This window comes from Heptranchias perlo, chromosome 1 (genome assembly GCF_035084215.1).
Source record: "Heptranchias perlo isolate sHepPer1 chromosome 1, sHepPer1.hap1, whole genome shotgun sequence".
Classification (NCBI taxonomy): Eukaryota; Metazoa; Chordata; class Chondrichthyes; order Hexanchiformes; family Hexanchidae; genus Heptranchias; species Heptranchias perlo.
Genome location: NC_090325.1, coordinates 146,664,792 through 146,679,728, shown reverse-complemented (window position 1 = coordinate 146,679,728; position 14,937 = coordinate 146,664,792). Strand labels below are relative to the sequence as shown.

The 14,937-nt window shown below is 41.3% G+C and overlaps 1 protein-coding gene across 8 annotated transcripts in view; it reads left to right on the top strand.

Moving 5' to 3' along the window:
- The window catches only part of hhip (hedgehog interacting protein), a 169,810-nt gene extending 157,200 nt beyond the window's left edge, over window positions 1-12,610 (top strand). Inside the window, exons 13-15 of one of the 8 annotated variants that reach the window (XR_010964347.1) lie at window positions 1,323-1,447; window positions 2,002-2,102; window positions 11,326-11,412. Coding sequence is in view for 6 of the 8 variants with exons in the window: in XM_067992422.1 (XP_067848523.1) it covers window positions 1,323-1,451; window positions 11,323-11,531 (338 nt within the window). In the remaining 2 variants the exon portion in view is untranslated. Of the gene's footprint in view, window positions 1-1,322; window positions 1,452-2,001; window positions 2,103-11,322 lie in introns of all 8 variants that reach the window. The other 7 variants (XR_010964346.1, XM_067992464.1, XM_067992454.1 and 4 more) reach the window with 7 other exon arrangements.
- Window positions 12,611-14,937: the final 2,327 nt, after the last annotated feature.

Genomic DNA, 14,937 nt, shown 5'->3' with positions numbered 1-14,937 from the left:
GAGTGTCTGGAACGAGCTGCCAGAGGCAGTAGTAGAGGCGGGTACAATTTTGTCTTTTAAAAAGCATTTGGACAGTTACATGGGTAAGATGGGTAGAGAGGGATATGGGCCAAGTGCAGGCAATTGGGGCTAGCTTAGTGGTATAAACTGGGCGACATGGACATGTTGGGCCGAAGGGCCTGTTTCCATGTTGTAAACTTCTTTGATTCTATGGTTCTAAATCTAGATATCCCTAATAGATGACATTTCCCAACACCCTCCCTTCTAGATCTTTACCTAGGGTTAACTGAGTTCCAACATTTAGATTGTCACATTAGGCTGTCCAAGTGTTGTGGATAACATAGATATAATATTTAATATATCTCATTAGAACATAATTAGCATTAAAATTTTTCACATTTGTGCTAATCATCATTTTAATCTAATTGATTTTTAAAAATTAACATTGTTTACTCTTGGTTTAAAAAATAAACAAAATGGAATTGTATTATGTTTTCCTTAGTTGGCCATCTGCCTTCCTTCTCTGGTCAAAAGCATCTTAAGATAGCCATATGGGTGGTACTGTAAAAGTGCATGATAAGGGAAAGTCATGTAGTAGTGAATGAATGTCTGTTAAAGTGACAGAGACCCTTTGCAAAATCTTCGTTAGCTTGTCTATCTTACTCGTGGAATGTGAAGGATTTTTTTTAAGTGTGGAATATAAATAAGTGATCTAATCTTTCTACTTAATACTGAACTAGCAGTATGTCTAACATTCAAACGTTAAAAGTAAATCAACATTTAAAGTGCATGATGGTGAAAACACACACTGTAACTTTAAGAGGTCATGTACACCAGTAAGGTCAGACACCTTTTTGTTTCTGTTTTATGCCCCTCAAAAATCCCCTTCTCATTGCCTCATACCATCCACTGCTAATAGGCACATGGTTTGATTCCAGGATGCCACGAATGGCTGTTGTTGACCACCAGGAGGCACATGATAGCAACAGAGCAGTTCAGAATTTCCCTTCCCCAAATGGAAAGATGCCTGACCTGTGCTTGGCACTGCCAACACAACGTAGCTCAGATCAGGAATTCAGCAGAGTCGGACCTTGAAGCTATGTCCCTCCATCCCAAATTTGAAAGCATGCATAAAGTTATTGCTTATTTCCAACAAATACAGGAAAAGAGCTGAAGTTTCCACATCAAGAAAAAAACATTTTCAGAGCACAATATTATTTTTGTCTTTACCTGCACATAATATACTGTGCTTAAAAATAATAAGAAACCTTCAGATAATGAAAGTTGTTCAGTATACTAAAGATTTCTCATTCCTTTAACAGCAAAGTGTGATCCAGTATGTCGGCATGGTGGCGTGTGTGTGAGGCCTAATAAGTGCTTGTGTAAGGAGAGCTACAGTGGACCACAGTGCGAACAAGTGGATAGGAACATTCAAAGAGTGGCAAGGGCAGGTATTATTCAACTGCCAGTATAATATATATGCCTTTAAAATAATAACTTGCATTAAATTGTTTTAGTAGTTAATGAGATTTTGCTGACTAGGTTAAAAACAAATTGAGCTCCCTCAGTGGCTTAGTAAAAACAATGTGTAGCTCAGTCATACAGACTGAAAAGTTCGAGATTTGATTCCCGATCTGTGCTGAGTTAGCTGATCTCAACAGGAGTAAATGGTAGAGCCACTACAATTGGCATTAATGCCGATGGGCTAGGGAAGGGAAAATCAGCCAGGGTTCCTACTCCTGATTGCTTTCCAGTGAGCCCTGCTGCAAAGTGCACATTTGGAAATGAAAGATGAGAGTGTAATTAGCCATGATGCCCTAGCTGGTTGAAGAGCCTGCTAACATCACTGTTCAAGTTCACACATAAAGAGTTCCCAGTCCAAAAAGGTATTGGAGGATGCCTGCCACCCACTGAATCTTACCCCCAGCAGGAGTCGACACTGTCAGGTGTCATTTTGCAGGTGGAAGCTGCTTTTAAAACTGGGGTTTCGTTGCCTAACAGGCCAGTTTTTCAGCCAATCGAAGTCCTCATTTGGAAGACTGACGGTCACAGCATAAAGGTTAATATATGTGGGCAGGTCAAAACAGAAAGAGGCTCTGCAAGTGAGTAAACTTATTCATATTTTTGTTTGCAATTACCATCCATTTAAGTCAATAATCAGTAAATTTGCCTGCATAACCATAGTTAAAATATTCTGCTTTTCTTTTTATGTAATCTTTCAGTGCAGAATTACTTATGTGGTTCTAGTTGTGGCAACCCAACATTGTGATGTTCTGTACATAGTGTTCCTGATTGGCTTAGTGCCATAGAGTGAAATTCTAAAAAAAAACATGCTCAAAGTGCTTAAAAACAGTAACAGTTTCACAGTACATCATTTGTTGCTAAACTGCTAGAGTCCATAATATGGGATGAAATTGCTAAGCACTTAAAGGAACATGAGCTAATCAGGGTCAGTCAGTGTGGATTCTAAAAGGCAGGACATGCCAACCTTATAGAATTATTTGAAGCAATAATAGAGGAAAAATAAAGAAAATGGAGTGAATGTGATTCACATGGGACAGACTTCCATCGTCGCCGCCTGGACAGTAATCTTGACAGAGCAAATTGGCTGAACCCACCCAACTTTCATTCCATTGGTAAGTTACCACATAAGATATGTAGAGCAAAGATAATAACACATGAAATATGGGCATGTGGCCTCATGGAAAGAGAGATAATTGGAGGGCACAAAGCAAAAGGTAGGGGGTAAAAGGAAGTTTCTTGGAATGGAAAGGTATGGTAAGTAACGTTCCACAACTGTAAGTGTTGGGGATGCTCTTATTTATTACAAACTAAAAATAATCTGGACTTGGAAATTAAGGGAACAATATTAAAAATTTGCTGAAGACACCACATTGGGGAATATGGCAAATTGCGACTAAGATTGTGAAAGACTGCAGAGGGACAAGATTGTCTAGTAGAATGGGCAGCTAGGTGGTAGATGCAGTTCAATGTAGATAATGTGAAGTAATACATTTTGGAAGTAAGAATAGGGAAAAAGAACATGCTTTAAATGTAGGCTTTTAAAGCAAGTGGAGAAGCTGAGGGACCTTGGTGTGCAGATACACAATCTATTTAAGGTGGCAGCACAAGTAGATAAGACCATAAAAAAGTTAAACGGAATCCTTGGTTTTACATTCAGAGATGTAAAATATAAAAGAAAAAAGCTCATGTTGAACTTGTACAAAACTTTAGGTCGCAGCAAAAGTACTGATTGGCAGTTTTGTGCACTCCATTATAGGAAGAATATAAAAGCAATGAAGCAGATGCAGTGTAGATTCACTAGCATGTTACCAGGAATAAGAGGTTACAGTTATGAAGAGGGTCTTGAGAAGTTGAGGGTTTTACACCAGAGCTGAGAAGGTTATGGGGTGACCCGTTAGAGGTCTTCAGGATTGTGAAGTGTTACTTTCAGGTAAATAATATATTGGGCCCGATGTTACCAGGGCTGCGGGTTCTCGGCGGGCAGGCTATCGGGCGCGTGGGTAACGCGCCCGGTGAAATGAGTCAGCCACCCGCGCGATTGTAGCCCAATTGGATTCACTTACCTGCTCCTCCGGGTTCCCCACTGCTGACCTGCACGTCGGGCGGGCTGTGCATGCGCAGTGAGATCTGTCAGCTGGAGGAGCTCTATTTAAAGGGGCAGTCCTCCACTGACAGATGCTGCAACAAACAGAAAAAATCACAGCATGGAGCAGCCCAGAGGGAAGGCTGCTCCCAGTTTAATGATACCTCACTCCAGGTATCAATACATGGGGTGAGGAGGAGGGGGAGGACAGAGATCTTCCCCCCGGCGGGAGGGAGGAAGCGGCCTGCCTCTGCCACCAAGAAGGCCTGGCTCGAGGTGGCAGAGGAGGTCACCTGCCCACCAACATATCGCCCACCTGCATACAGTGCAGGAGGCGCTCCAATGACCTCAGTAGGTCAGCCAAAGTGAGTACACTTACTCTTTCCCCTACACTCTGTCTGCCACATCACCGCCCCCACCCCACATCTCCTTCTTCACTGCCAACACTACTCTGTCACATCACCCCTCATACCCACTCAAACCTCATCCTCATCGTACCTGCACCTACTCACCTCGCCAGTACTCATCCCGCCACTACCACTCAACCCAATCCTCATACAATCTCATGGCTCTGTCTCATACTCACCCTCTCGTGCATCTTTTTCACGGCCAGCCTCACTCAACCTGCCACTACCTGTACTGCAGCCACAGGGCATGCATCACATATGTGCAGTCGGCTGCATAAGGCAAACGTGTCGTGAGCATGAAGGGGATGCACAAGGGTGTTTGAGGGTTTGTCATGGTTGTTACTTATATTGAATTTCTGACCAACTCACATTACATATTATATTGGCACTACTACTGCCATGTCTTCGCGAATCTTGTCTGGTCTGTGCAATAATGCCCTTTCCTGAGGATCACTATGAAGACCCACAACTGATGCCACCTATTGTGTCACTGCAGAGTGGCTGTAGGTGTATTTGCAGGGCTCTTTTGTGCAGACGGCTGAGAGATGTCGGCGATGTCCCCGGTTGCACCCTGGAAGGATGCGGAGGAGAGGTTGTTGAGGGCAGTTGTGACTTTGACAGCGACAGGTAAGAAGATGGTGCTCGGGCCAGCCAGGAGCAGCTTGGCATGAAGGAGGCTGCAGATGTCCACGACTACATGTCGAGTGACTCTGAGCCTCCGTGTGCACTGCTGCTCAGAGAGGTCCAGGAAGCTGAGCCTCGGTCTGTGGACCCTGTAGCGAGGGTAGTGCCCTCTGCGACGCATCTCTCTCTGCGGTAGCTCTCCCTCCTGCTGTACAAGTGGATGTGTCACAGCACTCTGTTGTGGAGCTCCACGTGTCAGAGGTGGACGGCGTGGATGGTGAGGCTGGTGATGCTGTTCGCCCTCCGAGGAGGTCATGACTGCAGCTACGGCAGCCCCCATCCGGAAGATGTACATCTGAGGGGGTCCGCAAGGTAGGTACATGTCTCTAGACCCTGGGGTAAGTGTGCAAGTTGGTGACTTTGATTGTCAGGAGGAAGGTGGTGGAGGCCAAACTTTGTCCCAAGTGACAGAGTGGCCTCCTGCAATGAGTGAGGGTCTCCCCCCCTACCTGTCAAATGGACCTTTGCAGCTGCCACAGGCTGACAGCTGCAACAGGTCCATTTGAACTGGGACTGTTTCCCCCAGTGTGGGAAACAGTCCCAGTTTGCTCTAAAATCCCACCCCTCCTCACATAATCCCTTAATCAGGTCAGTTAATGACCTGAACAAGCCAAATAAATAGCTTCAAGTGGTATCCCGCTGGCTTTAATTGCCTGCGGGATTCCCACCAGCGGGGCTGCGCGCACGCCGGCACGTCAGCGGGGAACCCGGAAGTGCGCGGGTTCGAGGCGGGCTCTGGTCCCGCTCCGGGATTTCCCGATTTTCGGGGCCCCTCCACCAGGAACGCACCCGATAGCGGGTGCTAAAATGTTGCCCATTATTTCCACTGTTCGACAAGATAAGAACAAGAGGACGCAAATGAAAGAATATCATGGAATTGAAGGGGAGGTGTTGAAAAACATCTTTAAACAGAGGGCAGTTCAATTGTGGAATTCTCTGCTAAAAACAATTGTTGAGGCAGAGTACATAAATTCTTTTAAAAGTGAATTAGATAGCTGTTGGAAAAGAGGAATATTAAAGAGAATGAGAAATGAGCAGAGAAGTGGGATTAGATTAGGTGCTCATGTGAAGAAAAACACATACTTGATGGGACAAATGGCCTGCTTCTATACTGTTAGATTCCATGATCTGTAAGATCTGCCAAAGTAGATGGGTGGGGGGAAAAACTTCAAATTGTGTGCAACAAACAAAACTTATGGTTCTCAATAGAAACATGCAATTGTAATGCTACTTGTCATATGATTAATAACATATATTTAGTTCTACCAAATCATATATTATTGGCATTTTCTTATCTCCCCTCCCAAAAACTGTCCTTTCAGCTCTGCCAGAAAGATGGATTTCAAGTATTCTGACTCTGATTTTGTGAACGAACTTTAAGAAAATGAGGTTCATGTTCTCAGTATGTGACTAAAGACAGTAGTAAAGTGTACAGTTCAAAGTTGTAAGAAATATGAAGGATGCTCTGTTAGTTGAACACAAAATTTATCCCACAAGGAAAGGGGATTAAATAACTTAAGCTCCATGGGAACTTTGTAGCTCTTAGTTATATTTAGGGTTCGAACAAATACTGTATTTAACCTATAAATGGGCTCAAAATATTAAACTACATTTTGACAATTTGTAATGAAGATATTTTATATTTCTAGCTCTCTGAAACGGTGGGAGTATAAAAATTGAATACTGTAATTGCATTTAAGGGATGGTTTTGCAAACCAGTGGTCACAGGAAGTGTATCATAGGAAATTGCAGGCATGCAGTCTGTAAATTTGCATCCATTAAAAAATGGATGAAAAATTGCAGCTGGGTATCTGCGATTTCCAAAAATGATCTCCCTTGGAGCATTGGATTACAAAATCATCCATTTAACATCATAGACTTCCTAATAAGTGTCAGTAACAATGAGGACCCCACCCTGTCTTGATGAGTGCCAATGCTCAAGCAAAGGTTTACCTGTAAGGTTACCAGCATGGAGTCTCAATCAGAAGGAGTCAGCGATTTCTATTGGACAACACTGAAATAGAGAGACAAAAATAGTTGCAATGAAGAGAGTGCATTTGAAGGCTGGAGCTGAGAGAAGGATCACCTATCAGATGACTAGCTGTTTCTTCTATCCTAGCCAGGTGCAAGAGAGGTGCTAGAAGACCCTACCCAGATGGGAATCCATTCAAGTTTTGGATGAACTTGGTTTGTAGAGAGTTGAGAGTTGTTGAGGGGAGAAGAAACCTTTGGTAGATGAGAGCAAGCAGAGCTTCGAAAGCAACTCCAGCAATGGAAAGATGCAAGAGTTCCATTTCAGGTCAGAGGAGTTAGTGAGGTCAAGAATGTTGATAGATAGGAACTAAGTGGCAGAGTGGGCTAGGCATAGGTCCCATAAGTGAAGCCATCATTTATGTGTGGTAGGATGAGCAATGGCAGATGGCCAACATCAGTGCAATGGTGCGGGGGAGGAAAATATAATTGGCCAATTTTAGGACGAAGGTTTGGCTGCAGGCCTCCCTGCCTTATTTTCCTACATTCTCCACACTTAGATCGCCTTTTTCAGCAAGAATCTGGAGGAAACTCCTTCCCTGTATCTCTGAAGAATTGAAAGAAACCACTGCCTAAAATTGTCAGACACCGTCAGGATTTCAAGCCCTATCACACCACTGATCAACCTGTAGAGACATCCACTGGGGGCATCAGTGAACATCCCCACTACTCTCTGCACACTAGTTCTTACCTAATTCTTTTAACATGTTGTGGTTTTCTCTCCACCTCAACATCCTTTATGCTGCACTCTGTCTTCTTCGTCACAGAGTCTATCTTTGTTCCTTTCAACAAGAGCGCCTTAAATGTATTAAAATGTCCCAAAGAACGTCACAGGAGCGTAATCAAACAAAAATTAACACTGAGCCAAAGAAGGAGACATTATTAGGACACGTAACCAAACATTTGGTCAAAGAGATTGGTTTTAAGGAGTGTTTTAAAGGAGGAGAGAGAGGTGGAGATGCAGAGAGGTTTAAGGAGAGAATTCCAGAACTTAGGCGTAGACAGCTGAAGGCACGGCCACCAATTGCGGGGCAAAGGAAGTGGGGTATGCCAAGAGGCCAGAGTTGGAGGAACGCCGAGCTCTCGGACGGTTGTGGGGCTGGAGGAGGTTACAGAGTTAGGGAGAGGCAAGGCCATGGAGGATTTGAACATGAGGGTGAGAATTTTAAAATCCAGGTCTTGGTGGACCGAGAGCCAATGTTGGTCAGCTAGCACGGGGGTGATGGGTGAACGAGACTTGGTGCGAGTTAGGATAAGGGCAGCAGAGTTTTGGATGGGCTAAATTTATGGAGGATGGAAGATGGGAGGTCAGACAGGAGAGCATTGGAATAGTCAAATCTGGGGAATAGGAGTAGGTCATGCAGCCCCTCAAGCCTGCTCCCTAACCTGCCGCTCCCACAAATCCCCAAAACTTCATTTCTACCACGTCATACTTACACTCCACGTGAGCTAATAACTTTGCCTATTTCAGCATCTTTTTTTCACGTATTTCCTCTAGCCTTGTCTCCAATGAAACCACCATGTACAGACTGTTTATCTGCTGTAATAACAGTATTCTATCCAGCCTCAGATTGGTGGTAACTAATCTCTACTTTGTAATTACCATCTTTACCCGCTCCACCTGCTGCTGCACCACATTATTAACAACCTTCAATATCTAATTATGGAGCCGTGTGTACATCCCCAACAAAGCATTGCTAAAGCTTTGCTTTAGGATCCAGGATGTTTTCTCAGAATGGACTCAAGTTCACCCATGTGCATCATAGTATCTGATCTCTACTGTAGTAAAGGGGTTGTGCAGAGATGTCATTAGTCATGGTTGTGACATGTAGCCTATATCTCCAAGGAGTTAGCCCTCCCTCCTTCTCCTTCAAAGAGTTCTGTCACATTTGAATCTTAGAATGAAACCATCATATGTACTCCCCAGAAAACATGCATTGACCGGCAGTTAATTTTAATTGATGGAAAATCATGGGGGATACGAGCCCAAGTTCCCAATGTGCTTCCAGTAGACAAAGCTCTGACAGAAGCACAAATTTGTAAAGTTTCCCCTTTAGTGTTCCTTAAAATAGTGGACCAAACAAGTCCATGATAGAATAATTATTCATGGACTCTGGATGGAGCAGACTTGATTGGAGAAATGGCCTTTTCTTCCTCATGACATTTTGTTTTAATGTTCTCATGTATAACTAACTCACAGTTGTTGACTGCATTGGTAACTAATTTTTATTTTTCTTCTCCCTTGTGTAATTGTGTAAAAGTTTCCCTTAACTGACCTTTAACAAAACCTTAGCAGTCTTCAACAAAACGTTTTTGGCTGATCTTTGGCAATGTATTCAACAAATTTAGGGCACCGGTAAAAACAGAAGAAAAGTTTCTTAACGTTTCTTGCAGGTCACGATTCCCGATTTACTCAAGTTCAACAAAAATGTAGATTTAACACACAGAGGAATATATGGATTATAATCATATGAGTCAAATCTTCGCAGATGAACAAATATATATTGAACTTTTATTTTGTAGAAATGATCACAATGCAATGGCATGCATCCTGTTACACTGTAAATAGAACTAAATTCTTTTTATCTTCTATGCCCATTATTCTCCCATATAATTTCAATCAGTAATTGTTGGGAACATAGGAACATTAGGAACAGCAGTAGGCCATTAGGCCCCTCAAGCCTGCTCCATCATTCAATTAGATCATGGCTGATCTGCACTTTAATTCCATTTAATAGCCTTTGCTCCATGCTTCTTGCTTTTCTTACCTAACAAAAATCTATCTATCTCAGTCGTGAAAGCTCCAATATTCCTAGCATCCACAGCCTTTCGGGAGAGAGAGTACCAGATTTCTATGACTCGTGTGAAAAAGTGCTTCCGGATTTTGCTGCTTAATGGCCTCGCTGTAATTTTAAGATTATGTCCCCTTGTTCTTGATTCCCCCACCAGAGGAAATAGTTTCTCTGTATCTACCCTATTAAAATCTTTTAAAATTTTGACACCTCGATCAGATCACCACTCAATTGTCTATACTCAAGGGAAAACGAGTCATGTTTATGCAACCTGTTCTCATAATTTAACCGTCTGAGCCCCAGTATCATTCTGGTGAATCTGTGCTACACCTGCTCCAAGTTCAGTATATCCTTCCTGAGATGCAGGCCCAAAATGAATACAGTACTCCAGGTGGGATCTGACCAAGGTTCTGTATAACTGAAGCATAACTCCCTTGTGATAAAGGTTTAGGGTTAGGGTTAGCCTTATTGATTAGCCTTATTGATTGCATTATTTACCTGTCTACTAGGTTTTAATGATTTGTGTACTTGGACTCCCAAATCTCTTTGCTCCTCTACAGTTCCTAGTTTCTTACCATTTGGAAAATACTCTGATTTATCTTTCTTGGGTCCAAAGTGGATGACTTCACACTTGCCTACAGTGAACTCCATTTGCCACAGTTTTGCCCACTCACTTAATCTGTATATGTCCCTTTACAACTTCCTGCTCCCATCTGCACTACTTACTGTCCCCCCCTAACTTAGTGTCATCTGCAGACTTGGATATACAACTCTCTATTCCTTCATCCAAGTCATTAATAAATATGGTGAAAAGTTGAGGCCCCAGAACAGATCCCTGGAAAACATCACTTGTCACATCCCACCAATCAGAGTGTGTACCATCTGTCCCTATTCTCTGTCTCCCATCTCCCAATCAATTTCCAACCCAAATCAAAAGGCTACTTCTAATTCTATGCACTCTCATTTTTGCTAATAATCTTGTGTGGAACCTTATAGAATGCCTTCTGGAAGTCCATATAGATAACATCTATAGACACTCCCTTATATGCCTTATTAGTGATCTCTTGAAAAAATTCAACTAGGTAGTCAGACATGACTTGCCCTTATCTAAGCCATGTTGGCTGTCTCTGATCAGCTCATATTTGTTCAAGTGCTCCTTCACTCTATCCGTAATGACAGATTCAAGTAGCTTTGCCACAACTGGTGTTAAACTGACAGGCCTGTAGTTACCTGTTTTTCTCTACCACCCTTCTTAAATAATGGAGTGACATTAGTACATTTCCAATCTAATGGCATAATTCCCGAATCAAGAAAGCTTTGAAAGATTATGACTAACACTTATTTATTTCCTCACCTTTTTTAATTCCCTGGGGTGGAAACCATCAGGTCCTGGAGATTTCTTTATCCTAAGTCCCATTATTTTCTCCATTATGATTTTTTTTTACTTGTCTTGAACCCAATAAGTTCCTCCCATTAAAGTGTTGCTAAATTATTAGTTTCAATATTAAACTCTGCTATGGTATTAAAGCTTAGTGGTATAAACTGGGCGACATGGACATGTTGGGCCGAAGGGCCTGTTTCCATGTTGTAAACTTCTATGACTCTATGACTCTAAATGGCAGAAATGCCTTTTTAAATAGAGGTACATTAAATTGAACTTTAGCATTCTTAAAAACTGCAACCAGAATTTATTTCATAATAAATAATTCAATTGCTTAGTCCATCGCCAATAACTTGAATTTTTAAAGTATTTTGTTTGGCCTTTTATTCAGATTCACTTTTTCATTATTTTCCTCGGCAGCAGTTTGCCAGCAGTCCAGAAAGAATGGGAACTGCAACACCCCTACATGGCGATGGTTCTTTAATGTGGACAACAGGCAGTGTGAACAGTTTCTCTATAGCGGTTGCCAGGGAAACAAAAACAGATTCAGCTCACAAGAAGAGTGTGTAAAAACCTGCTTACCAAGAAATCATCAAGGCACAGAACTGATACAAGAGATGGGTAAATGAACTATTGGCCAGTCATCTTTTAGTTTCTTCCACACTGAGAAAAAGAACAAATACATTTCAAGATAATTTTTACTTTTTGATGTATATTTTACATGGGACTAAAAGATTTTAAAACTCAAAAATGGGAAAACAGGTTACTTCAGGTTTTTATTGTCTAGCCTTAAATTTATTTTAAAATGATGTGTAATATCTGAAATGAGATTTTAGAAACCGTGATATCTAAGAAAAGTGCATAAACTCATTACTGGTCTGTCATTCATCAGATTCTAATTGGTGTACGTAGATTTAAAAAAAGACATTTAAATGTATAATTTCTTTTAAAATTTAATATATTGTTTATGTAAATGCATGCTTAATGTCCTCAAGAATGCAGTATTATACTGTGACCATTGAGCTGATAAATTGTATTTTTAAACATAACCTGTTATGTACTGTATTGCATCTGTTATTATGCTATATGTAAACAGCAGCAAATATGCTAAAGTATATTTTTATTACAGTAGCTGCAAAAACACTTGACCACTGACAGTTCTGTTGAACTGCAATGGCTCTCTTTGTGGGCATATATCTAGATGTTCATTAAGCTGTAATCCAGTGGTAAAAGAGGAGGGAGTTATTGAATATAAATTTGACAAAGGAACCATTGGTGCCTTGTACTATATGTTTGTCAAAGCCAACAGTCAACAGGTTAACATTGTTTTACATGCTTGGAGGTGAGATCTCATATTGCTGCTGGAAAGATAAGATTTTGATTTGTTTTTTCTCCCTGTCCTCATCCATATCACTTCTCAGCAAACCCCCAGCACTTTTGCATTAATGGAAAAAAACATCCTGCTAAGAAATATTCTCCTTTTCCTTGTGTCAATTCAACTATGCGATACTATATGCCAGACTTGTATTCATGCAGTGTTCTGTCCCCCATACCTTTTGGAATTTACCGTGTATATTCAGCACTTAAATACAACAACTTAACTGTGAACTTGAGTAAAGAACATGAGAAGAAATGAGTTAATATGTGGTTAGGTGAGACATTTGCTGGAAATAGTTATGCAAAGAATTATTAAATGTGTTGTGTCAAATTTGTTTCTATATATCATCAATCTTAATAACCATGATATTACACTTTTCCAGTAACTCCTTCGTCAATTTTAACCACCTCTCTGAAGACAGCAGATTTAGCAGCAGGGATAATTAATAGGCATATTTAGTACTGTATTAATATATGCTTTGCGTTAAATAACCGGTGGTTTGATTGTGAGAAAAATTAGTTCTAAGAAAAACATGACAATAATTCAAAGGGAAGACTTTGAGTTGTATTTTAACATAGGATCTAGCAGAAAGCTGATGCAACTTTCAATGTTTCAAGGGTGCTGTTTTCTGTTACTACTGACATAGGAAACAAGTTCAAGAATAAAGGGGGTAACTCTGTTTTGAAGTTTAACATTGTTTGCTGATTATCACCTAGACTTCCACTTCAGGAATTAGCCAAGTATACAATATTGTATGATTTCAGCAATCAAACTTGATTTGGTAAAGTTTCCTTTTCTATTTATTATTTTTAAGTATTGATTGCAACTAAGCATATTAAATTAAATCACTGTTAAAATTAAAATCTGTCAAACAAAACCAGAATCCATCAGTGCTGACCTTATTCCAGAAATAGTTACTGAAGTATTGTTTATAAGGAAAAATAGACTCATAGTAAGTAAAGTAATTGCCCAAATGAATAAAACATCACAAAATATGACAAAATGATAATGCTTTTTAAAAAATTCCAATTAAATGCAGAGTTTTGGTGATGTCACCAGCATGGTGTTGTAGAGCTGCTACTGTGTAGCCCCAAACCCCAAATGAGGAAAGGAAGAGTGTAATTGTAACAAAAGCACACCATCTCCTAAACGCTGCTGTTGACTGGAATAAGTGCCACTCAGTTTCGGACCGATATGAATCACAAGTGACAAATGAACTCCACTGATGGATCAAATGAATAATGCACTGCCTGGTGTGATACTGAACCAGATGGACTACAAAGGTCCCAAGTTACATACCTGATGTGCTGAATTAGCTGATCTCAGCCGAGGTGGCGGTAAAGGTGCTACAGCTCGTCTCAATGCCTTCTAGCAGGGTTTGGGAGAAAAAAAAATCAGTCACTGTTTATGCTCCTGATTGCTACCCATAGACTCCAGGCTGAAAATTGCACATTTGGAAGTCTGCTGGAAAAGTGGAAACAGAATGTCTGTGATGCTCCCCATGATTGATTAGTCTGCTGGTAATCACTATCTAGGCACTCAAATGACACATGCCCAGTAGAGTAGAGGTACCAGAAGGCTGCTGGCACCAATGAACTATATTCAAGCATAAGTCAGTGTCTATAGGAATGGAGGGGAGAAAATTGAACAAAGCAACTGCAAGCTAAGCAGCATCATGAGATCCTCAGTGTCTCTAATAGCAATCTCTATCCCACAGAATTCCCCCCATGGCAGACATGAAGCTTCTGCACAATTTCAGAAAAACTTTGGTTGTCAGAAAGACAAGGCCCAAATATACAGTTTGGAGAGTATGAAAGTGATCAGCATAAATCACAGACAAAACAGCCATCATAAATGTCCACTCAGCCAACATCTGGAACATTGAAAGCCATTAAATTTCACATTGAAGACCGCACCAGTGATAAAAGCACAAAACTGGAGCAAGACCCATAGCCTCAAACGGAATCACCTGGACAATAGCTCATGGAGAAGAAATAACTTTGGAACCCCAAAAAGCTTTGAGATCTTGGTAAAGATTTTTCAGAGCTAAGTTATGGTTTCCAAATGCAGTGTCCCTTCCTGTTAAATGGGTGGACTCACTGGACCCAAGCAGCATTAGTCAACCAATGACTTCAAACCTAGACTTAAGACATTCAGAGTCAAGCAGATGACAAAGATATAACCTCTTAAACATAGAAAAACACCCAAAGTGCTTTACATGGTGGAATCAAAAAATGGAAGCCAAGCCAAAGGAGACATTATGAAGGGCTGACCAAAACCCTTAGTTAGAGGTGGGTTTTAGGGAGGGTCTTAAAGGAGGAGAGGCAATGGGGTTTAGGGAAGGAATTCCAGAGCAAGAAGGCACTCTCATGAAGGGAAAGATGATGCACAAGAGGCTGGAGTAAGAGGAATGGAGAGTTGGAAGAGGGAGAGTTGTTGCACTGGAGGAGGTTACAGGGATTGGGAGGAGGGAGGCCATGAAATGATTTGAACACAATAAGAATTTTAAATTTGAGGCATTGAAGACCAGGAGCCAATCCAGGTCATCAAGGACAGGGAAATGGGCAAGTAGGATGGTGCAGGACAGGATACAGGCTGCAGACTTTTGGATGAGCTGAAGCGTACAGAGGAAGGACGATATCAGGGCAGCCAAGGAC